General features: G+C 39.7%; 1 protein-coding gene across 2 annotated transcripts; it reads left to right on the top strand.

Annotated features, from left to right (window-relative positions):
* Positions 1-23317, top strand: SMTNL2 (smoothelin like 2). Of its 2 annotated transcripts, none has more exons than XM_082776589.1 (9): positions 1-503; positions 8937-9024; positions 9532-9759; positions 10445-10498; positions 12037-12112; positions 13512-13682; positions 14253-14370; positions 15720-15871; positions 21717-23317. In XM_082776589.1, exons 1-9 carry the CDS (start codon positions 90-92, stop codon positions 21841-21843), a joined length of 1428 nt encoding a protein of 475 aa, XP_082632715.1. In that variant the 5' UTR covers positions 1-89; the 3' UTR covers positions 21844-23317. The 2 variants fall into 2 exon arrangements, with proteins under 2 accessions (XP_082632715.1, XP_082632716.1); XM_082776590.1 differs by lacking the exon at positions 21717-23317 and adding an exon at positions 17530-17665.
* The last annotated feature ends 600 nt before the right edge of the window (positions 23318-23917 follow it).

Here is a 23917-nt window from a genome sequence, read left to right as displayed (position 1 = left end):
TGTCCGCGACCAGCGGATCCGGAGCCACCACCACCATCACCACCACCACCACCCAGGCCTTTCTGGCCGCTCCACGGAGCCTGCGGGCCATGAACGCGATGCCGGGCGAGACCGAGGATCCGACCAGCCGCGAAGCGCAGACGGTGTTTGAGGCCCTGGGGCGCTACGAGGACACGCTGCGGGGCGCTGTTCGGGAGATCCATGCGGACATCCAGGTGTTCAAGCAAGGGGTGGGACGGCAGGTGGAGGAGGTGCTGCGCCTTGCTAGCCCCCTGGCACACACTGTCTCAGAGCTGCAGCAGGAGAACCGGCGCCTGCGGGTGCAGCTGGAGCGCCTGGCTCGACAGGTGGAGGCCCTCGGCCAGTCGGCGGGGCTGCTGCAGGACTGGCCAGATGGGGCAGAGGAGAGCCCCCCGCCTGCGGGACCTGGCTCTCCGGGGCCGCCTTTGGCCAGTGGCAGGTTCTCCAGCCATGCGAAGCTAGCGGTGGCTGGCCGGAGCCAAGTAAGTGCTTACCGTGGCTGGGGAGGCGGTGGAGGGAGTGCCAAGAGGGTGCGTGAGCACTTGGGCACGAGTGGATGCTTCACGGGTGTCATTGAGCTCTGCACTGGCATGGGGGAGTGTTTAGTGACATGGGGCACTTCTTGTGCAGTGTAGCGTAGATGAGTTTTTGGGAATGGCCTTGTCTGTGACTCCATCTGGAGATGTTTCTGATTATGGCACTTCAAGTCCAGAGATCTTGGTTAGGGTGGCAGCAGCCTCTTGGTTCACTACAGTTAGATGTAAAAAGAGAAGTTGGAGGCGGTCTCAGCTATCAATATACACAGATACATGGAAATATCTGTGTGTGCTTTCTGGAGTAGTTGCAGGGGGATCAGTGTGCCAGCAATCCTGTTTGCCAATTGGCAAGCACTTAAAGGAGAACAGCTCGGCAGCCTATAGCAGGCAGTAACACGCTTCCCTAAGATAGTGACTTTACATCCTGAGGTGTGACAGTTTTGCTGTGCAAGTGCAATGAACATTGCTTTGGCTCATTCCAGTGAGCTAGGCCCCATGCAAGCTGTCATGGTATCCATGACCTAAACAAGCACAAACATTCTCCCCACTGGTAAAACTGTTTCTGCGCTATGGTGGAGCATTATAACTTGGTGCATGAAAATCCTAGGTAGTAGGAAGTTCATATGACAGTGAGTTTTCTGTAGTACTTTTCATATATGCCTGGTTCTGTGGAAGGAGCTGTGAGAGTTCCTGTACAATTCTGGACACCAGAAGGTTACTTCCAGACAGTACGTGGGGAATGTCACATAAAACTATGTGGTATTAGAGTTGGCTTTTAGAGCTGATAGCCTATTTTGTATGATGTTGATTAAGCCATGTCTTGCCTGAGGTCTTTGAGATTTGTATTATGAAAAGATGATACATGGGTTATCCAAGCTTTGGGGATGGAAAATAAAAGCTTGGAAATAAACTTCATTCAAAGTTAATTTGGTGGGACTAGAAAAGGATTCTCTATAACATTCCAGAACTTTTCCTCCTCACTGTCTCAAGGCTGAGGGCATAGGGCTTCCCACAGCTGGCCAAATGAGAAGACAAAGCTGCTGCATGATGCGCTGTTCCAATGCCATTGTAGCAGCTGCTGCATTTTCCTGAAAATGGCAAAGATGAACAGCATGCACATCTTTCAGATCCATTCCTTTTTGCTCCATGGAGCCATCCACACTTATTTGTATTGCAAAGAGCAGAAGTAAGCTCAGTACCAGGGAAGGGACAAGAAGATGTGGTCCCTCACACATCTCACTTGCTTCATCAACACTCTATTTGTAGCGTATACTCCACACTCTGTGGTAAGCCTTGTGTCAAGGTTATGGCAATATCCAGCTCTAGGTATAAGTCTGGGTTAAAGCACAGAATGTATTTTTGTTCTGGTTGAAATTTTCCCTCTTAGCTTTGAGGGTTCAGGGAAGATCACTTTAGTACTGGTAGTTCTCCAGTATCTTCCCAGCAATTTTCCCCACTGGACAACTTCCAGAGTTAGCACAACTGATCGAGAAGAAATCTCAGGACTAAGAACCACGGGAGATGCAGCTGGAGCCACACACACCAAATGTATGCAGTGAAAACAAATTTTTTGTTGTTAAGGTTGTGATGTAGCTGTGCTCAAATGGATAAAGCACAAGCCTTAGTCACTGTGCAGGTCACCTAGGTTATTTGTCATGAAGAAAATGTTCTCTCAGTTGCTTGCAATTTCTGCTAATGCAACCGAAGCACTAGAAGCAGAGTACCATACACGACACTGTGTATGTTTTCAGGTAAACGAGTGGCTGTGATAAAAATTAATAAGACTTCTAGCTATAGTAAATGCTTCTACAAGGAGAAACAAATAATAGAGTTCTGGAAATAATAGCAAATAAATGTGTTCTTTTGCTCCTTAAAAGATTTATTGGTTACATTTCTTTTCACTGTGTGGTTGACACAGCGTTTATCCCAGTAAAGAGCTGGGTTGTGTTTCCTTCAATGTTTCTGGCAAAATACTCTGGACAAGAATTAGGAGTTTCTTTCTCAGATTGCAGATTGAATACTGCAGGTTCTGAGCATCTTTAGTGTCTGAACTATTATTTTCTAATGTCGCCAGATTACTTTTCAAGGTAATTTTGTTGAGGAAAAAAAAAATAAAATAGTGAGGCTAAGGAGTTCCAAGCATAGTTCAGACAAAAGTAAAGACACAAATCTCCTTTTAAGTATAATTTTTGGGCCGCCTCAGCTATGCTGTCCTTGAAATCTGGTATACACTAGTGTAAGTGCTCACTTAGATGGAGCCAGCTGCCTTTGGTCCAGAGTATTTCAGTATAGCAAGTGACCTGTTCTTTCAGGATGACTTTTTGTTTACCCAATTTCCTGCATAAGACACAATGCTGTTAATGTTGCAAAGGATTTGTTGTCTGTTAAACCCAGAACTCTCCAGCTATGGGGAAAGGCAGCTTTGAGGAGGGGGGTGGTTGTTGTTCTTTGTTGTTTGCACATTTGTTTTTCATATGAACAGCAAAAAGGACTGCTTTGGAGATTTTCTCTTTCTTTATTGTCTTTTTTTTTTTTTTTTCCTTTTTTTTTTTCTTCTTTTGTTTCATTTTTTTCCTTTCTGTTTTTTCTCTCTGGGGTAGTTTCTGTATCACTGACTTCTGCAGAGCAGGATGATTTGGAAAGTAATTGGAATTCATTAGTTTTGGAATCAGGTGGTAATTTGGATCAAAGGTTGTCACATTCACAGTCTTATTTGCTGCATTCTTTCAAAATATTTCACATGAAAAATTGCTCACTTTTCTTTTTCTATCTTGGGATAGTGGTGAATTTGAAGTTTTAATAATGAAAGAAGAATAACTTTTTCTATTTTTAAGACTGTAGTAAATCTGCTTGTTGAGTTGCTACAGCTGGATCCTGAAGTGTCTAATTATTTCTTGATTTACCCTTCAACTAGGTAAATCTTTTTGAAAACTCTGAATTTTATAAACTGAATAAAGGTGATACCTTTTATCTCTGTAAAGCAAAAAGATAGGGTCTGTTTGGAAATTAGCTCTGTGGAATGTTCCAAAATCTTCAGATTATGGCTGCCAAATGGAAAGGGAGTGTCCAAATCCAGCACTGACAGCAGCCAGTATATGAAACTTACATGCCAGAATCCCTGGGACTGGTTTAAAATTATGATATGTTTAAAAAAAAAAAAAAAGGCAAGCTTCCAGTGATGCTGTCCAGGCAGAAGATGGGGGCTGGGGAGAGGGCCCTGCTTTTTTTCTATTTGTGGTCACTTCTTCCAAAAGAATCATATAATACTGTGTTTTTTATGTTGTTTTCTTTTGACAAAAGATTTGAGAATAGCATTTTAGCTATTCAATGCAAGACCTGTGTTTGAACTCAATGGTCTTTGTAGGTCACATCCAATTGAACTATGCTATTTTGATCCTTTTTTTTTTTAATCTTCAAGGAACCTTGATTGCAAAGTCTTAGTTTCCATGATTTGTGTAGGCATAGTATTATGAGTAGATATGTATACTTAAAGTATATATGAGCTCTGTTCTAGCTGCACAGTTATCTGTGACACAAGAGTCTCCTCCCCTAGCCTTATGTCTTTTTTCTTGGTGTGACCTCTGAAGAAGCCATAAACAGGCAGCATGGGGTTCATTTTTGTCAGCTGTAAAGTCTGGGGAAGTTTGGGTTAAAGCAGGTATCTTGGACTCATCCTTTAATTATGATCATGTCTGTCACATAAACAGTTTTCATCAGTTCCTTCTGCTGAGGTTCAGGGATTCCTGACAGGACACATTTTTGGCAACTTTCCTCATAGCCGAGGAAGGTATCATTTAATTCAAAAAGTTGTTGAGAGTCAAAACTAGGAGATCTGGATGTTTTCTCCTCAAAAATACATTGTGTCTAGATTGTCCTTGACTTAATTTTTCACCTTTTTTCTTCTCCTTTTTCTTCCACAGAATGCAAGGTGCTGAATAAGCTGCAGAGTAAATAAATGAAATTAAAAATAAAAATGCAGCTCTGTGTTATGCCAAAGGTAGGGGTAGTTTTTAAAAGTTACAGAAAGGAGAAAGACAAGCTTAGGTGTTGTCTGCCTTTGTCTTTTAATCAATGTGGGAAGCAGATTAACACATCACTGTGGTAAGGATTTGTGGTTTTTATGACCAATCACAGTGCCTTTTGGTGGTATTCTGTGTAATAAGGGTACACCACAACACCTTCCTGTTCCTCTGTCCCCCTTTATTTTCATGCTGCAGCCGCTCTTGGGCAGAAGCTCATCACTGTCTGCCTGCTGTCAATATGTGCATTGTCTCATGCAAAGATACACTGACTGGGGTGAGCTTCTAGGTGCTCTGTAACCTAGGTGCCACTGGATTGTATTTCACCTATAAACAAAGCTGAGTCAGAGCTGCAATGAAATGCTTTTCAAAAAATCATCATTATATGATGCCGTTCAGGTGGCTGTGCCTGAGGCTAGTAATACAGCAGAAGAAAGGTTATGCAGGAGAGTGTCCCAGATTGTCAAAGATCTGAGATTGAGGCAAGCTGGCTTTATATTGTTACAAGCACATTATTTTCTACAAGAAGATTCTTCTTCCACTGACATAAGATCAACCCCAGAGGAATTAATTAACAAAACTGAGGAGGTAGTAGCACAGGGTAAGGGACCTAGCTTCTCTGATGTAGACACAGGGTCAAATGTCTTGTGCTTTGTTCCAGATGGAGGCAGTTGAGGTCTGTCAGGAGCCTTGTAGATGCCTTTGTGTGGCTCTGAGCTAGTGAATACGCCTTGGTGAGAGGCAGGTATCAGCGCTTAGGATTCAGATTTATGTTTTGTTTAATGCAGTAACTGCAGTGTGCTGCAATGTTAGGACATTCACGTCATCCTACGTATGACTGCTTGTTTTCCACCACAATCTAATAACATAACTGAGTGGAAACAGGATCTGATAGACAACGAGTGGGTTTTGATAACAAAGAGGGTTATTTTTTCATGTGATTCCTGAGCTGACATGATTTGCTCTGTGGTTTATAAGATCTGATACAAGGGAGGTAATGGAAAAAGGAGGCCAGGAATAGGAGAAAGAAAAGGTCTCCACATTTTAGCAGTAGCGCTCAGGAAATGAAACACAGGCTTGGCATTGCATGACTGTGATTATACAGTTTACCTGTGCTGAAGCCAACATACAGCTGGTCAAGTTTGTGCAGAGGTGCCCTCAGCTTCCATAGCTAGCCTACAGTGTAGACCTTCTTTCTTGTGATATGGATTCCCAAGTCCTGCTTGGGAAAAAAAAAGTGTGCATTTGTGTGTCAGTTGTTAGCCACTGTGGTTAACCACAGCCAGTCTTCCTGGTATTTTGATGCTATACTTTAATTTGGCTCTCTAACCGGGCTAGACTCTGATAGCTGTTTTTGCAAAGGTATCACATAGAATATGTTTGGAAAATGAATTTTAAACTGAGATTCTGGAGCCATAGCTTCAGTATGGAGGATTTATCCCTTGTTGAGGAATTTGTTGCTGTTTGTTGTCCTTTGCAAATGCTAGGGTCCCTATCCTACCTGCCTGTGATTATTAGAAAGGAATAATTCTCACATTTTTTGCTGAGTGAATCTCACATACTGGCAGGAGCATTATCACTTCCACAGTGATTGTGATTGAACATGATTTCCTTTGTGAACAAGCAGGACTAAAAATATTACAAGGGTGGTCTGTTTTGATGCTGTTAGAAGAGTTTCTATTTAGTGTTGACAGACTGTTGGAAGGACATCTGTAGAGAACTGGCCAGCTATGGAGAAAGCAACAGAGAAATGCATAGCTGGATTAGGAACACTTGGGAAGATCTAAACAAGTATTACCTATAGGTGTATCTCTCTAGTGACCTGATGGTACTCAACAGTTAGTCAGCACAGGAGTTACTCCATGAAACATAATGACACAGGCAATACAAACAAGCAGATTAAGTGGTCCAGAAATCACCTGACATTACATACCATGAAGCCATCTCAATTCACACTGATGTGTAACAAGAGGGAGGTATCTCTCACACAATCAGATAAAGAGCACTTTTAGATCCAATGATTTTTATCATGACTCTTGATAATTGGTGCATTTGTGCAAAATTCTGGAAGACTGAGAAATCTTGTTTGAGAGAGATGAATCTCATTTGTCTGTCATTCTTCTACGATTTGACCTTGTTTCAGGCAAAGGCTTGAAGACGTGACAGGTGTGTGCCTCAGTGGCTCAGAGAGGAGATAATATATGTATTTTTTTTTCTAATCTCAGGATCTGATGCCTACTTTTTCTGAATGTGCAGGGTGTTCTTTAGTGGGTTACTGTGTTTTCCCGTTTTACAGTGACTTCCAGCTATGGATCTCCAAGGTCTTAACAGCATTGCAGTGAAGGAGGAATTTCCACAGCCCTAAAACTAGAGAAAATATTATCATCCTACATAATACAGAGGCTACTGAGCTACAAAGAGATTAGTTCTAAGAGCAAGCCTAACATTCTAACTTTTTCACCAATTTTGTGGGAAAAAAATTTGGGGGGAGGGGGAATTTGACTCTGCTGCATGTATACACTGATTCTGGGCAGCTACATTTTTTTTTTTAGTTGAGGTTATTAGATGTCTGCAAGGTGATTTCTTCTTTATTTAGTTCCTGAACTCCGAAATCATATAACTTCTTATTGATTATTTTAAAACAAACACAACAACAACAACAACAAACACGGATGCACAAAACCATAAAGAATTTAGCTGATTTCCCTGGACATTAGGTGGGAAAAGTTTTGCTTTTTCCTGAAGAAAGTATCATTAACAGAAGTTGCAAATTATAAGTCAGATATAAATGTCTGGGATAATACTTTCTGTAATGCTTTTCACATATGTTCTCAGAATATGTCAACTGTCTATTTTATTGCAGGAAACAGAATATTAAATGTTAAATCATTTGATGTAGTCTGAAATACATAAAGGTCTTTTTAACCTGACATTGAGAGAAGCTATGAACTTGAATCCACAGTGTATTTCAGTGGTGAAACACTGATTATCTCATGAATTATCTCAGTAACTTGCTTAAAAGGGCATAAAACATTACACAGGCAAAAATACTAGAACTGGACATAGTACGATTGAGTAAAATAAAGTTAGAAACGTGACACTTTTTGTATGAAGCCTAACCTTGTACTATGAGTTGTACAGAAGGATGACTACTCTTATTTTCTTTAGTAGTCTGAAACAATGTAAGCTCTATAGCTAAATAGTTTCTCAATGAAGTCCAATTAGAGAGAAATGGACTCTTCATCTGGTAAAGTTGTGCAAGGTTCGCTTGTCTTTCCAGGACTAGGTGTACACTACTCTTGCAGTCTATTTTCACACACCAATGCATACCGTGAGCCTTTCTTACAGATATCCTGAACACCCTCAGCAACTGGTACCTCCAATACAACCAGGCTAAATTTATGTATATGTATGTACCTATACAGATTAAACACGTATTACTTCACACGTGTAGGTAGTTCTGCTAGCTGAATCTGCATATTCATGCAGTTAAGGTAATGCATGATGTAGGGTAGTTCTATGAAAAATATGATAGAAATATCTCAACACAAGCAGTGGTATTGGCAGTATAAAAAATGCTTTAGCTGCCATGTAGGGCTGGTTTTGCTGTTAAAAAGACTGCAACCAATTTGGAAGGAATTACCCAGTAAGTTTTTTATATGTCCTCTTGTTGTCCTGCAAAATCCTCATCTTTTTGAAGTCTTTTGGCATTTAATGAAGTTGAGATTATTAGCCCTAGACAAATGTAATTTATGATTATTTTGGACTTAATGCATGTCCTTGTGAATTTAGTGGAAGTCCTGCTAAATGCAATCAAGGCTTTGTTTCTGATTATATGATTAAATGAATACCAGCTACATCTACCTATCTTTTATCACACATAGATGGAAATTTTTGTCCACTAAAGCATTATTTCCATGCCCTCTTAATAGGGTGGATGGCCTTGTTTTTAACATCAGCATCTCAGACTTTCTGTTACAATGAAAGGGAGAGAACAGGAAGGTTTGACCTGGACTTACAAATTCTGCATTCCCCTTGTTTTTCCACAATTGGACAGGGTCTTCTGTTTATCACCATTACAGTGATGGTAGGTGAATAGCTTACATAGCTTTGTCTAAGAAAAGTGGATAAAGTGCCCTCCTAGGCGCATGGAGCCTGTTGGGACAAGTATGTGAGTATTGATGCATGACCTGCATTGCCAGTGGTCAGTTTTCAACTTCTGGCCTTCAGAGCTAAGGAATTTCTCCCATCCTGTATTTTGGTCAGTAGTATGGGAAAGACCTGTTTTTGGCTGGGGTTTCTGGGTTTTCCTCTGACTTTTGATATTGTTTGGAATTCAGTTGTCTGTTTCCTCTGACAGAGTGTGGACCTGGATGACCACCACAAACCTGAGTTTAGAAGAGTTTTTAGTTCTTCTATCATTGAAAATGGACACCAGTCTTCATCAGGTAGGAAAAGACCAAGAAATTAAATAGCACTACTTGTAAAATACCTGATCATGGCAGTCATGGAGCAGCTTTTGGTTTTTGGAACAATTAGAATCTGTTATGGTTTCAGCATGGATTTTTGTCCTGTGGCACTGTTTATTTCCTACTTAGGAAAATTAGGAAATAATTACTAGGAATAAAATATTAGGAAGTAATTAACTGGCACTTCATAAAACCAAGAAAAGAACAAGAATGCTGACTCCTAATCCACAGCAGAAGACGGTGCAGGAGTTGCACAGAGCAAGAGGAGGTTACTAAACATAAGTGCTAGTGAATTAATGATTTGAAGAAGCTGTTCTTGCTGAGTGTCATGTAGTGCTGTAAATGGTATAACGTCTCAGAGGGAGAACGGGGTAGAATAATACCAATGACTTGTATAATTAAGTTGTTGCATGGAAATGGGTTTGTAACTTTGTTACAGATCTGTAAATAAATTGACTTCCTCTCTGCTTTTCTTTTATTCACCAGGTCAGCCAAAAGTCGCCCATGAACTGACCGCTTTTTGCGTGTCAGATTCTTCCCCTGAGGCCCATGCCCCTGCAGTCACATTACAGATGCCTCACCTTCCTGTTACTGCAGTAACCAGAATATCAGGAGAAACCATATGTTCAACAGGAGCAGCTAATGCATCTACTGGCATTCTTGGACAGAGCAAGAGCAAAAATGAGACGGTATTGAAAACTTCCAGCCAGTCAGGTAAGAGAAGAAAAAAAAGTTTGTTTTCTGAAAATGTGACTCATTTTATTACTTCAGGGAACACAGTGGTTGTCTTGTGACCTACAGGTAGTTATCAAACCTCACTTCTATGGCTTCTTGTTCCATAGTGAGACACTCCGATTTGAAATACTGTGGGTCCTAGTTGGAGGTTTAGGTTATAATGTCACATCTTCAGAGAATTTTTGTAGCCTAATATAATTGGGTTCACAATGCAGCCTATATTCTAGCACAGTTACTGAAGAAGTATCTTGAGAAGTTAGGCAGATATTGGCTAACAGGCTCAGAAGTCATGCAGAGGGAGGAATGAGCAACAGCAAACTGAAACACATAAGAAAGTCAGAGAGATTGCAGAATCTTATTCTTATATCTAAATTAAATTAAAAAAAAAAAAAAAAAAAAAAAAAAAAGAAAGAAATCCTGTATTATTTGATTCATATTCAAGTCATTTGTCTTTGAGCTGTATTTCAGGTGTGTTTAGTCACAGTGATGCTTATTGATCAGACTATTTATATTGGTCAAAAATTACAGAGAGAGATTAGAGAGAGATCAGATGGAATTGCCAGTAAGAGATAGGGATTATTTGCAGGTTCGTCTTTCAAATTTTGTCTTATTCAAGCTAAGAATGTAACATAGCCTTCCTTTGTATTTTTTTTTCCTGTTTCAGTGAAGGCATGGAATTCAAGTACATTGAGAACATTGGCTTCATCTGCCACTGGAGGTGAGCGTTCCTACCAGTGTGTCATGCAATGCATATTGAGAGAGATTCCATGGGGAATTCAGATCTAAGCATCTAGCTCCATTTAGTAGGTACATAGTAATGCTAAAAGTTGCTAACAAAACTCCATGCAGATTTAATTTCCCAGGTTCAAAGCAAGGGGTACATATCCATATTTGCACAGCAGTGTGCATGTGTGCTGTTAGGCAACCTCTGAAGTGGAAACAGTTGGTACCAAAAACAGTGAGTCAGAACAGATAGCTTGAATGGTGAACATTTCAGCTGACCAAGTGAATGAACTGCTGCTGTGACTGAATGCAAGCTTAACTGCAGCTGGAAAGTGGTGGGTGCACCTTACAGGTGTTGAAGCAAATTAATCTGAGCAGAACAGTAAGTAGTCACTTTCACATATAAATGTCTCAGAGGAGACATATGCCTTAAGTGTTTTTGATTCCAATGGCAATAGAAGACTTGAGCTCTCTCCAAAATTACTTCTGACAATAATGCCAAGCTGTTACTGTCTATAAAATGTGCTGGCATTTCAGTTATCTCAAATATCAGCTGAGCAGAGATGTAGCTTGTCCACAATAGTGATGATATTCCTCCTTAGCTTAACATCTGTGGGATTTGTACAGGTATCTAGCAGTTTTTTTGTAGTTCTAGATTCACATCTGTATGCTGGCATTTACCAGGGCATGTTTTGAATGAAAAATCTAGTTGGTCTGGGTCCCTTCTATAGGCAGTGGGGAGAGTTCAGCACTCTGAAGAGGGTGATTTGGACAGTGTTTAGGTTGGATTGCTTCTAAGGTGTTGGCTCTTCTTTGTCTATAGAAAGAGCCTTCCACAAATGAGTTCCTGCCTTATGCAACAAGTTTTGGCTTTAGTGTGTTGAAACTGGACAAACCACTCCATTATTTCACGGTTACAGAGCCTAGCCAGAATCTAGTACTTGGATTTAGGGTGGAAAGCACAGAAGAAGCAACACCAAGGGTGAGAAGAGGAAGATGCAAACTTAGTTTTAAGCCACCTTTGCAATCTTTGGAGTCTATTCTACCTCATAAATTAAAACAATTCCTGGTGGAAATTAGGTCATTTAAATTGTGTTCTGTGTGTGGTAAACTTCTTGGGACTCCTTTTATATGCCAGAATGACTGTTGCAAGCTGAGCTGTAGCACACTTTCCTCCCTTCAGTGAAATATCACTGGCAGCATGTCCTCAGAGGTCTGCACAAGGGAGTGGAAGAGTCCAGCCTTCCCAACAGAGTTTTTTTGAAGGTATTTTCTCACAGCCTTTTCCGACCTGTTTATACAATTCTGCTGCGGTGCAACAGTTTTTGCAGAGGGTCGGAATTCCTGGGGAAAATCCGTTCCTAGCTTGCTAGCTTTAAACTGGAATCTAGGCAGAGGCCTGCAGCTTCTTACTGTGGTGAGTGAAAATCAGTAGTACTTGGCTGTTCATCAGGATAAGGTTTGAAAACATATGAGGAAAGGAGAGAAGAGTTTCAACCCTGTTGCATCTTTTTTTTTCTTATTTTTATACAGAGAATACCACATCTATCGCTAAGCCTGTCTCAACTGCAAGCTGTGGGATGAGCAGTGGAACCAAAGCTGGTGAAAGGCAGGCATTCTTCTTGATATTTTGTTAGGACATTATGTTCAGTATAATCTCAATTAACGGGTAGGTATTCTGCTGACTTAGTGAACAGGTGAGTCCCAGGTGCTGTAATCTCAACCTGTTAAAGGTTGTGAGTGTTCCTGAGGGGCTACATGGAACACAGATGGGAAGGGGTAAAAAACAAACAAGCTTTCTAGAGGAGTTTAAAGCAGACTTAATTGTGGATTTTGCATTTTTATGCTGTCAGTGAAACTCTTAGTGCCAGTGGTAGATTTTTGTTATGGGGAGCAAGTTGTCAGGCCTTTTGGAAGCACTTCTAAAAATTATCAGGAATTTCTGCCTTGGGTTTATTTTTGGAAACCAACACGTGAGTGCCATCATACAACCATAGTTTTTCTAGGCTAGAGTTTGGTTTGAAGATAAATGCCTTGCAGGATAATGAAGACTTTCATTTGTCCTTCAAAAAACTGGCTACTACACATTTTTGATCAAGTCAGAGTCACAGTTGCTTAGCGTAGTATTACATGGTATCACACTTAGTACTGGCAAATCCAGGCATCCTCAGCATGCAAAATATCCATTCAAGAAAAGTGGGAGGGCTGCCAATTTAAGTCTCTTAAGTTAGGCTTGCAACTGCCTTGAAAATCATCCCAAATTTGGCATTATATTTCTTCTGAGTTGGTTCCAATGTTATCACTTCAATATTTGAGTTGTGATATACTGAGCACCCTGCAGAACTTGCTGTCAGGAGATCTGACCTCCAGCTGTACCAGAAATTAATGTGTGACACTGATTTTATTGCTCTTTACCTCAATTGCTCCATCTCAGTAGAGGGAAACACTTTCAAATGCCATGTGTTGTTTACTTCCTTAATGTTGATGAAATGATTTACAGCTCAAAGACAAAGTAGAGTATAATCCTGTGTCTTGATCAAATTAGCAGCTTGCAATCAGTAGAGCAACAGTGACATGAGCTAAGGATTCTGTGTACTATAATTAAAAATTTCAAAAGTACTTCCTGAATTACTATTCAAGTTCTATTTTTGAAACGTGAATTGAATCCTCCAGGAACCCAGGAGCTGAAGTTAAAGGGATTTAGTGCTCCTAGGTGGTTTCCTTAAAAGTGTTTAATTGTTGTTCTATTTAGTGCTATACAGCCTTTGCGACTTGGCCAGCTATGTCTCATAAGTGTTTCCTTAGAAACTTCTGTACTCAAGTGCTATTGTCTATCAATAAAGCTATAACCTTTACTTAAATAGTTTTTGACTCATTCATGTCCCCTTGAAATTGCTGTTCTGGAAGGTTTAGAGTAGGCAAAAGCTGGGCCTCTATGCTGACTCCTGTCACTGCAGAGAGAAACTTTATTTCTTTAACCACATACTTTGCATGTAATTTTTCTGCAGGGCAGCTGACAGTTACTGTGATGTGACATCCAAGCCTAACTCCTCGTCTTCTACTACGCATCACCAAGTTCAAAGGAGGCGAGAACTGGTGCGATCTCAAACGCTCCCACGGACTATGGGAACACAGTCCCGGAAAGCGCTTTTTGAGAAATTTGAACAAGACAGTGCAAAGTATGTCACCCCCTTGTGTCACCAGAAGGGGTTTGTGTATGGGAAACTAATTTGTTAATTACTGTCAGCAAAGGACAGCTGGGTGGGAGAACTCTCAGTGTAAGATTTTTGAGCTCGAGGACTGTAAGGTCATGTACAGATTTGCTGCCATCACAGGCTGAGCTATGGAAATTCACATCTATAGATTCCTATGTCTTTGGAGTTATTCAGCTGAAGTAGCAGATGCCTTTTATCAGGAGAGAGTGTTGTGAAAGCTGCCTCCTCTATTATTATAAGAGACTGGGAATATAGTGACTTTCTCTTGTCATTCATTAAGGGCCAAAAACATGGACTGTTCTTTATGCATCGTGGTAAGGTCATGATTTAGATAGAAGAGAGCATGGAATCCTAGCTTTAGTGAAATGAAAATGAGTTTTTCTTGCAGGACCAGCAAGTTGAAGTTTTAGCCATGAATTTCTCAAATATCACCTGGACAGGGACTGATGTGGGCAAGGTTATATAAATGTTGATGACAAGTAGGTTTAAGTTTTTCTAGGATGTAATTTAATCTAGTTTCTGTTAATTTTCCAGGGGAAAAGGAGAATCCAGAGCTAAACTGAAGAGATCACAGAGTTTTGGGGTTGCCAGCGCTAGCAGCATTAAACAAATTTTGTTAGACTGGTGTCGCTCAAAAACCATAGGATACAAGGTAAAGATATGTTAGCACTTCAGCTCTCTTTTTCTGGAGAACTTGCTAAAAAAGTACTCAGAAAGTAAACGTAAAACATGCTATACAATGAGTTAACTTTGTCCTGTCCAAGGTCATGATGTTCTGTATGGGTAACATGTTGCATGGGCAAAGCTGCAGGAAGTCTATTGCATGAATGAGGTTCTGTATGTCTATCGAGACAATACATTAGTGTTTGTCTGAAAGCCTACATTTTTGTGCTTATGGATATGGACTTCAGGGTACATTCAACACATTTTATTTTCATAGTAGCAGACTTTGATATCTCATCCTCATTACACAGAATAAGTTCTAAATAGCCTTTTACCAGTACATGGAGACCATCTCCCTTTTGCTACACAGAAGACCAAAATATTATTTCCTAGTTTTTAGAGAAGCACATTTGTATTAAATAGTTGAGGTTGAATCACAGAATGTTAGTGAGCTAATTTCTGTGAGGTAACATCAGTGTAGCTAAGAGAATTAATTTGTTGAGATTTTAGTAATTTTTACCCGGCCGTAAGACACAATTCCCAAGTAATTTCAAGGAGAAAATTTTCTAGTGTTCTGGGTTGTATTTTGTTTGTTTATAATATATGTTTTTCATCTGTTTTGTAAAATGTATATTATTATTGCCGAACTCTTAATTACAGTACACCTAAGCAGAGCTACTAAACATGACTGTTAGTTGCTTAACAGAAAAGTTGGGGCTTGAATTTTGTACAATGGGAAAGCAGCATAAGGCAAGAGACCAGTATGTTTCATTTTACTCTGGCAGTTGAAAGTGACAATAAGCATTAGTTCTAAGAATCAGGTTTTGCGGTAGGCCTAATTCTTCCTGTATTTCTATTCATCTGTGTAATAAGCATTGAATTAGGTCTTATTGAGTAGCAAGGCAAGCAAGTCTTTATCCAGTATTGCTCACAGCCACAAAATGAACCATTCTGCAGTTATAAATTCCTCATAGAAATGAGCAGTGTCTTCAGTTTCCACAGATAGTGAGGTGGTACATTAGACCTGCTCCAGAGTTCACTGAGGCTTACAAGATTCTTCACAGTATTTTCAGTGGGCTTTGGATCAGGGACCTAGAGGGTGTGTTTGCTTTGTGTCTGGACATTTCAGGCAAGAGGCTTTATTGCTGATCATGCCACTTATTCTCAGAATACAAATAATATTATGGAAATACAAAGAGGGGAAGAAAAAACATAAAGCCTGTGCTATGTTACTTTGATTAATGGGAGATCTGGACAGAAAACTGCAGTGAGCAAAAACAGCTGTTCTTCCAAGTTTCCTGGTGCTGCATTAACATGTGCATTTTTTCATCATGACAGCATATTGATCTCCAGAACTTCTCCTCAAGCTGGAATGATGGGATGGCATTCTGTGCGCTTGTGCATTCTTTCTTCCCTGAAGCTTTTGATTATAATAAGCTTGACCCAGCTAATCGCAAGCAGAACTTTGAGCTGGCTTTCACCATGGCTGAGTGAGTATCACATTAGATCTCTGTTAAGTGCTTCCAGTTCAAATCTTATCAATTAGGCAGCAGTGAAGAGTTTCATCGTTCTTCTTGTTGATCCTATACCTTATATGTGTCATGCCAGAAAAAATGATAAAGCTCTGCACAGAGAATGCATAGAACAGGAGATGCAGCAGTCTAAAATCTAAAATCAGATGTGGTTTTACCAGGCACAGAATAGTTCACTGGAGTCTCACATTCAGGTCTTTCACAGTCTTCGGGTAGTACTTGAATTCTGCTTTCTCACCTCTGAGATCCTAGCAGCAACTGCTAGAACATGGGACTGCTGCTAGAAGCAGCCACTATTAGCTGCAGGTTTCACCCACGGTATTTTACCACAGAACCACATCTGTGTACACGAGATGATATTGCTAACAAGATTGCTACAGGAAAATTTCAAAAGTGCTTTGAGAACATCCACCACAAAGCCATTAGTTTTATATGATCTATGGAGTGTTTTTTGTGTTGTTGTTGCATTTAATTGTTTCCTGATGTTTCAAGACCATACTGCAGTTTTGTCCTTAGATCAGCAGGACACAGTACTGTCTTTTTTATTAGGTCACAGAAGTGTATGTGCAGTCAGTAGATTTCAGTTGTGCTTGATGTAGATGTAGAAATTCACAACTTCCACCTGTCACACTTCAAGGTTCCTCATTTACTGCCTGCTGCACATGCTTACCTTCCAAGATTCCATTTGATAGTGTGCATTGGTGAGAACCACATTCCAATAGGATGCTGCTTTTAAAGCAAAATAGCCTTGGCAAATATATTTTACAGAGGTTGTTGTTACTAATTTTTACTGACAGATTGGGCATTTACATGACCTGAGGAATAATATCTGGAAAGTTCATAAGCCTTACAAATTTGCATTTACTAGAACTTAAGCAAAACATAACCCAGAGTGCACTTAGCAAAACCCATTAGAAATACTAACAAAATAAACAGAACAGATTACATGACAAAAGTAATTGTTAACAATGTACTGTGTGACAGCATGGTGGCAAGCAGGACTTGCATGCTTTTACCTTGAACAATCCATGTTTAGGTGTCTGAATGGCTTCCAGAAAAAGAAGTTGCAACCTGCAGGCAAAAATGCATTTAGATGAACCCTGTTGGTTTTATATTGGGAAAGTATGTAGTTTAAAAAACAAAACCAACAAAACTGGGATGGGTTCTGTCATTAGATTGTCACTATTTCACTGATTCCGTTGAATTTATGCTGAAATACTGTTTGACAGTTCAGATCTGCTTTGTCTTTATATTTGATAGCCAATGAATGTTTATACTTGGATTACAACGTGTAGGATGTTGAACTGAAGTGGCCATCAAGCCATATCATGGTTACTAGTCAATGAAAAATAACTTGTGTGTCCACGTTCCTTTAGCTGACCCTGCACTAAGCAGAAAATGGACTAGATGACCTCCTGAGGTCCCTTCCAATCTTAATTCTGTGATCCTTGGTAGATCTTAGTGAGTTCAGCATTTCTCAGAGTGACAGCTGGTATTTTAAAGATTTGTTCAACAATATCGTTTATTCCATTAGCACACAGGAATCTTTGTTACAGCAAACAAGGCATCAGGCATATTCTCCAACTTTTTTGCAAATTGATTTTTTTTTTCTTCAGCAGGGTAAACACAGAATGAAGTCAAGAAACAAAAACCTGAAGGAAGCATCAGTCAAGAGGCTGGACTTGAACAGCCTTTCAGTTTATACTTACTCATGATGTTTATATACTTGGTAATAAGCAAAGTGGAAGTGAATATTGCAGCTTTTCTACTGGGTCCACTAATGGTGTTTACTGTCACTATAGTGGTTTTATGTTGGATAACAGGCTGGATATGGCTCTGGGCAGCCTGCTCTAGTGGTTGGCAACCCTGCCCAGAGCAAGGGGGTTGAAACTAGATGATCTGTGAGTCCTTTTCAACCCAGGCCATTCTATGATTGATTCTGTGATTTATGTTGCCAGTGAGTACTTTGTATGACTTCTGTGTCCTTGCATCTAATTGAGCAGTTTTCTCAAACCGATTTTTCTATTATCTTTTCTGTGGCCAGGAAATGCATAATGAGATGCTGAACAGCAGCTGTGCTTTGGTTTCTTTACAGTGATGTTTATTTAGGTCTGCAAAATGTTACTAACAGGGAGGAAATGTGTTCAAATATCAACCTTTGACTGCAGAGTTACCATATATGCTTATTATTGTCTGTGTTGAGGGTTTTAATATCTCAACAGCTAAACTTATGCACGGACTGGCATTAATAAATTCTACAGGTGCAGAGTTAGAGGTTTGCATCTGTGGTAGGTGGTGCTCAGACTCAGTTCAGCTCAGTGAATGTATTTGAATAGTGTATACTCATAGTACAAACTCATGCAAATTACTCCTCAGCCTGCAGTAGAGGTTTATTCTGCATCTCTTTTATATAGCACTTGGTGAATTATTTTTATATTACTTTTCATAAGTAGTATCAAAATGGTATTTGATGGACTATTGATTGGACACTAAGGAACACTCTCCTGGCCACATGAAATGGAGACTTTCTGTTAAAGGCAGCATTGATTTGACAGTGTTCTGTAGCTGCAAGGAGGGGTAGATTAGTCACTCAACTTCCCACAGATGTTTCTTCTGCTGCAGACCAATGTGAAATTAAGATAGTATTTCCTCACCCCCTACCTTAAAGTAAGTAACAAGAAAAAGTAGATGTTTTAATGGAGAAGAGCAGGGACTGCAGTACTAGTGAAATCCCTATGCCCTGTCTCTTTATTGTTCCATAATATATTCAGTGCCAAAAGGTCTGAGACGAATTATAAAGTGTCTCCTTTCCAGTGTTTATAAAAGATTACTTTCAAGTATGAGAAGCCAATTTATAAAGAATCAGGGAGAGGCAGTCAAGTACTATACTCTTTTTTTTTTTTTTTTTTTAAAAAAAAAAAAAAGCTTGAACTTAAGCTTTATAAAGCCTATCATTCTAGAAGTGTAAGCTTCACGTTTTTAATTTTAAACATCACTTTAAACTTTAATTTTAAACTTTTTAAATTTAATTTTTTTTAACATTTTATTGTGTGAAGGCAAATGTTTGGTGATCTTAAGCATTTCAGTGTAATTATGCAGTTTAATGCTCTTAACAGCAGCAGCATAAGTATGGTGTTTAAATTGTAAGAGCTTAGTAGCAGCTACTGTAAACCAGCCTTAGCATTGACATAAACTAAGCTTGAGAAATCAGTCTCATAATTTATGCTTGGACAGAAGAGGGGAAAAAAACTACTACTCTGCTACTATTACTCTCAGTGTCTGGTGGTTATTGTTTTTTGGTTTTAATCATTTTTTTTTCTTCAAGTAATGAAGGAATCTTAATAGATTTGTCTTTATCAATCAAAAAAAAAAAAAAAAATTTAGTTCATAGGGCACAAGGAATCCAACTTCTATGAACAGTCTGTAGGAACTGGACAGTCTACTTGTAGCTGCTTGGCCAATCCCATATGCCTGATACCTGATTTGAATTTGAGGCATGTTAATATATCCAAACTCTCTAGACAAAACTGTGACCCTTGAAGGAGGGGCGAGCAAGTAGATTAATTTATGGAATTTAATTTTGTGGGAGGATTCAGAGAATCATAAAATGGCTTGGGTTGGAAGGGACCTTAAAGATCATCTGGTTCCAACCCCCCCGCCCCAGGCAGGGATGCCACCCACTAAATCAGGTTGCCCACAGCTCTGTCCAACCTGGCCTTGAGCACTTCCAGGGATGGGGCATCCACAACTTCTGTGGGCAACCTGTTCCAGTGTCTTACCACTCTCACAGTAAAGAATTTCTTCCTAATATCTAATCTAAGTCTCCCCTCTTTTATTATAAAACTATTCCCCTTGTTCTATTACTATCTGCCCATGTAAAAAGCTGCTCTCTGTCTTTTTTATAAGCCTCCTTTAAATACTGAAAAGCCACAATAAGGTCATCCCAGAGCATTCTCTTCTTTAGGCTGAACAACCCCGGGTCTCAGTCTTCACAGGAGAGGTGCTCCAACCCTCTGATCATCTTCATGGCACTCCTTAGGTGCATGTGGGTGCTGAGGGTGCTCTCAATCCCACTGTCTGTCATTGATAAAGAAGCTAAACATCACTGATCCCAAGATGGACCTCTGAGGGACACACTCATCACTAGCCTCAACCTGGACACAGAGCAGCTGATCGCAACTCTGGCTGCGGCCATCCAGCCAATTCCCAATCCACTAAGTAGTTCATCCTTCAAATAAGTCTCTTTCCAGTTTAGCTAATTTAATCTTGTGGGGCTGTCAAAGGCCTTACAGAAGTCCAGGTATGTGATATCGGTTGGTCTTCCCTTGTCAACTGATGTAGCCACTGCATCATAGAAGACCACCAGTTTGGTGAGGCGTGATTTGCCCTTGGTGAGGCTGTTCATCTTGGTTCACCTGTATCTGTATGCATTTTTGTAAAATGGACAGAGCTAATACTCTCCATCACACTGTCCTTTTTGATGCCATGTGCCAGGCAATCAAAGATGATGGTTGTTAGTCATCATGAGTGGGAACTTCTCAGCTATTCTGTCATTTCATTTAATAGTAAAAAGAAATACTAGCTTTTTGATCCAGTATCAACATAATTATTATTGGCTGTTTTGTTTGACTTGTAGTAAGAATATTTCATGTGGTGTGCTGCTGGGTTCAAATTGCCAGATACTGATTGGATGGGGGGGATACAGTGGCTTCCTACAGTGGCTGATACAACTTCAAACACTGGTACCACCACACTGAAGCTGTGGGTTTCTTTCAGAGTTTTATTTATTTATTTATTAAAGCAAAAACTTACAGAACTACATTTGCCATTTACCATTACAGGAAAAAAATGTCAGCTTTCCCTATTCCAGCCCCTGGCAAATGAATCAAATTGAGAATTGCAGTTTATATGCACACATAAATTTCCTTAAATGTCAGTGAACTTAAAGCAATTCTACAGCACTTTCACAACCCTTTCAGGCGGTCAATCTCTACAGTAAAACTATCTACAACTCTCAAAGGAAAGTTGATGTGTTTTTCTATCTCAGTTTCTGTGTAACAGTAATAAGTATATGGGAGAACTCAGGCATACACACAATAAGAAACATTGGTTAAGAAATTACTTCTCCATAGCTGTGATAGCCTTTGAACTGTTCTCTTCTATTGCCAGAAGGGTTCCTCTCACAATTATTGCTGTGAACCTTTATGAGCTTGGCAGATCAAATATTTACTGCTTTCATGATTTTTTTCATCCTAGACCTCAGCAGATCTTTTCCTTTCCATTGTTCCAGTCTCGGTTAGGCTTCTGCTCTCCAACATGATGATCACTTGAGACTGTTGTCCAAGTCACTCACACCTTGAGAAAAGTGGAGGTGGGGGAAAGCAAACAAAAAGAACCCAAAGCCACTTTGGCCTTTAATTAGTAGATTTCATCTCTTCTCGTGTTCCCCCATTCTTCTGGAGTTTCCAGTGTAATAAGCAGAAAACCCCATGACTTACAAACTCGTATCACCCTATTTACTGAGACTCAAGCAGAGGAATGGGAGATTGCACTATATGCCACAGAGATGGGATCAGATTCCAGTATAGGGAAAAAGAGGGAAAGAGTAAGTATGTTCCATGTTAACAAAAATAACAGTTGTCAACAGTTCCTGAGCCTGACCATTTCACTGTTGCTGATAAATCTCAGGATTTCTTATATACCACATTGATGCTCAAGTTAGAGCAGCAAAGGTATATTGTAAGTAGCTACAGGCTTTAGCTTTAACTCTTGATTTGCTGGATCTGTTTTATTATTACTACAGGAAAATGGCTCACTGCGATCGTCTGATAGAAGTGGATGACATGATGGTGATGGGCCACAAGCCAGATCCTATGTGTGTCTTCACCTATGTCCAATCTCTATACAATCATCTACGACGCTTTGAATAAAAGCATCACCACCTCTCCAGCCAGAAGGGTCAAGTACAGTATGCTAATGGAAAGACTGATATTTTGCAAATAGAACACTATTTCTTGCTTTTTACTGTCCCTCTGCTTGCATTCACGTGTGTTGCTGAATGAAGTGTTGCTGAGCAGCGCCTCAAAGTGTTGATCATATCAGCAAGTGAGTAACACAAGAAGTGTGTTTGAAAATGACAAAGAACGTGGGAAAAGACAAATGCTGTCATTTTGGTGCTAATAGTAGGTTGGATTTGTAATATTCTTGTAAAGATTACAGGAAGCTAAATTTTTGCTCCTGTCTCTGTTAGACTCACAGAATGGTTTGGGTTGGAAGCAACCTTAAAGATCATCTGGTTCCAATGCCCCTGCCATGGGCCGAGGCACTTTTCGCTAGACCAGATTGCCCAAAGCCACATCCAACCTGGCCCTGAATACTTCCAGGGATGGGGCATCCACAGCTTTTCTACCGTGAACTACTTTATTAGCTGTTTGGAGGGGGGGAGCATGCAAAGGTAAAGTATAAACTAACTGCTAAAGACTTGGATCACCAAGTTCTGTTTGAAGTGTGCCTAGCCTTTGACACTGTGGAAACAACTTTGAAAGCATGTTTTAAATACGTATCTTAATACATATCTGAAAGATACTTGGTTAAAATAGCAGGATCCCAGGTACTGCTAATATAACTTTAATGCAAGTGAGCAGGGGTCAGGCAGGCCTGTTACACATTTGTAATATCTGCCATTGTTTTCAGTTTTTACTTTGTTTAGAATGACCATAGTTCTGAGGAATGTGTGCACCTGTTGCACAGTCCAACATATGCACTATAAGGATGAACACACTGTACTTGTGTTTTGCAGAAGTGATCAAATTAGGCACAATGAGAAATCTGTCTACAGTTGGTATGTGAAATGCATAGTTCCATTCACACAGCAGAATACTTCTCATTAGCAGAATACTTCTTATTGACTAGCAGAGCCAAGTTCAAGCGTGGCTACAACATGAGGAGCAATACTGGCTTTATACATTGAATTAGTTCACAGTCCCAGGTCATGGATGATTTTCCTGTGTGATGTGAGTCTTAACAACACAGGTAAGTGCTTGGCCAATTTAGGCCTAGTAGAAAATAATTATGTAAAGGAAATTTTAGACAGCAAAATTACTGCCAATTCACTAGGGGGAATTTACATCCTTGCTACAGTTTAGCTTGTTCACAGCTACCCAAAAGCCATTTGCAGTTTCCAAATCTCCTCTCACTTTAGAGAGGTGATGGTGAGGATTACCTGGTACTTGCCAGCAAAATGAGTGCAGGGGAGGGGAAGACTGTAGGCTGATTTTTTAACTGCTGATGTATGTAAAGAGATAATAGAGATGATGTTATCACAGAATTTTAGAAAAATCTGTCTGTGTGCATTAAAAGAATGCCTGATCTAAACTGTATAACCTGGACTATTGGATTGTATAATTAAATTAAAATTAAAGTATGTAATATATGCCCCCTGCTGGATTTTTTTAGTATTTTTAGTTTAAAAAAAGACTGTGTATACAACAGTTTGTTTAGCATGAGTGATAAAAAGATAATATATTGTCGGCATACTGTATTTTACGCAGATTTTTTTTTTCACATTCTGAGCTGCATCAAAAATTCAATACTATCCAAGGTGGTTTATTGGCAACTTTACGCTATTTTTAAAGGCTAGATCAATTTGTTCTATGCAGGATTGTTAAAATAATAGCAGAACCATCACCTGCTGTTTAAAATTATTTTTCCCTGTAGCTGGTAAAACTTTCAAACTCCAAACACTTTCAGGATTTAAGCACATTTTGTCCTTTTTAGTCAGTGGTTTTGTTTACACGGTATTTCTGTTCTCAAAAAGCAATGGAAGTGAAGCTCCATTTTATTGTACTAGCTGTATATGAATTTAAAAACGAAGACAAAAAGAAAACTCTTATAGACCCCCACATACCTCTTTAAAATCAAATCAGTGCAAGCATTTTTGTAGCCCATAGTTCACTGCTACTATCTGCTTGATTTTCAGTTTTGAAAGAAAATTTCCAGAGATGA

The sequence above is a fragment of the Aythya marila genome (assembly GCF_965140915.1).
Source record: "Aythya marila genome assembly, chromosome: 20".
NCBI classification, from domain to species: domain Eukaryota; kingdom Metazoa; phylum Chordata; class Aves; order Anseriformes; family Anatidae; genus Aythya; species Aythya marila.
Note: the sequence above shows the minus strand (reverse complement) of the source record. Positions and strands in the feature narration are given on the sequence as shown.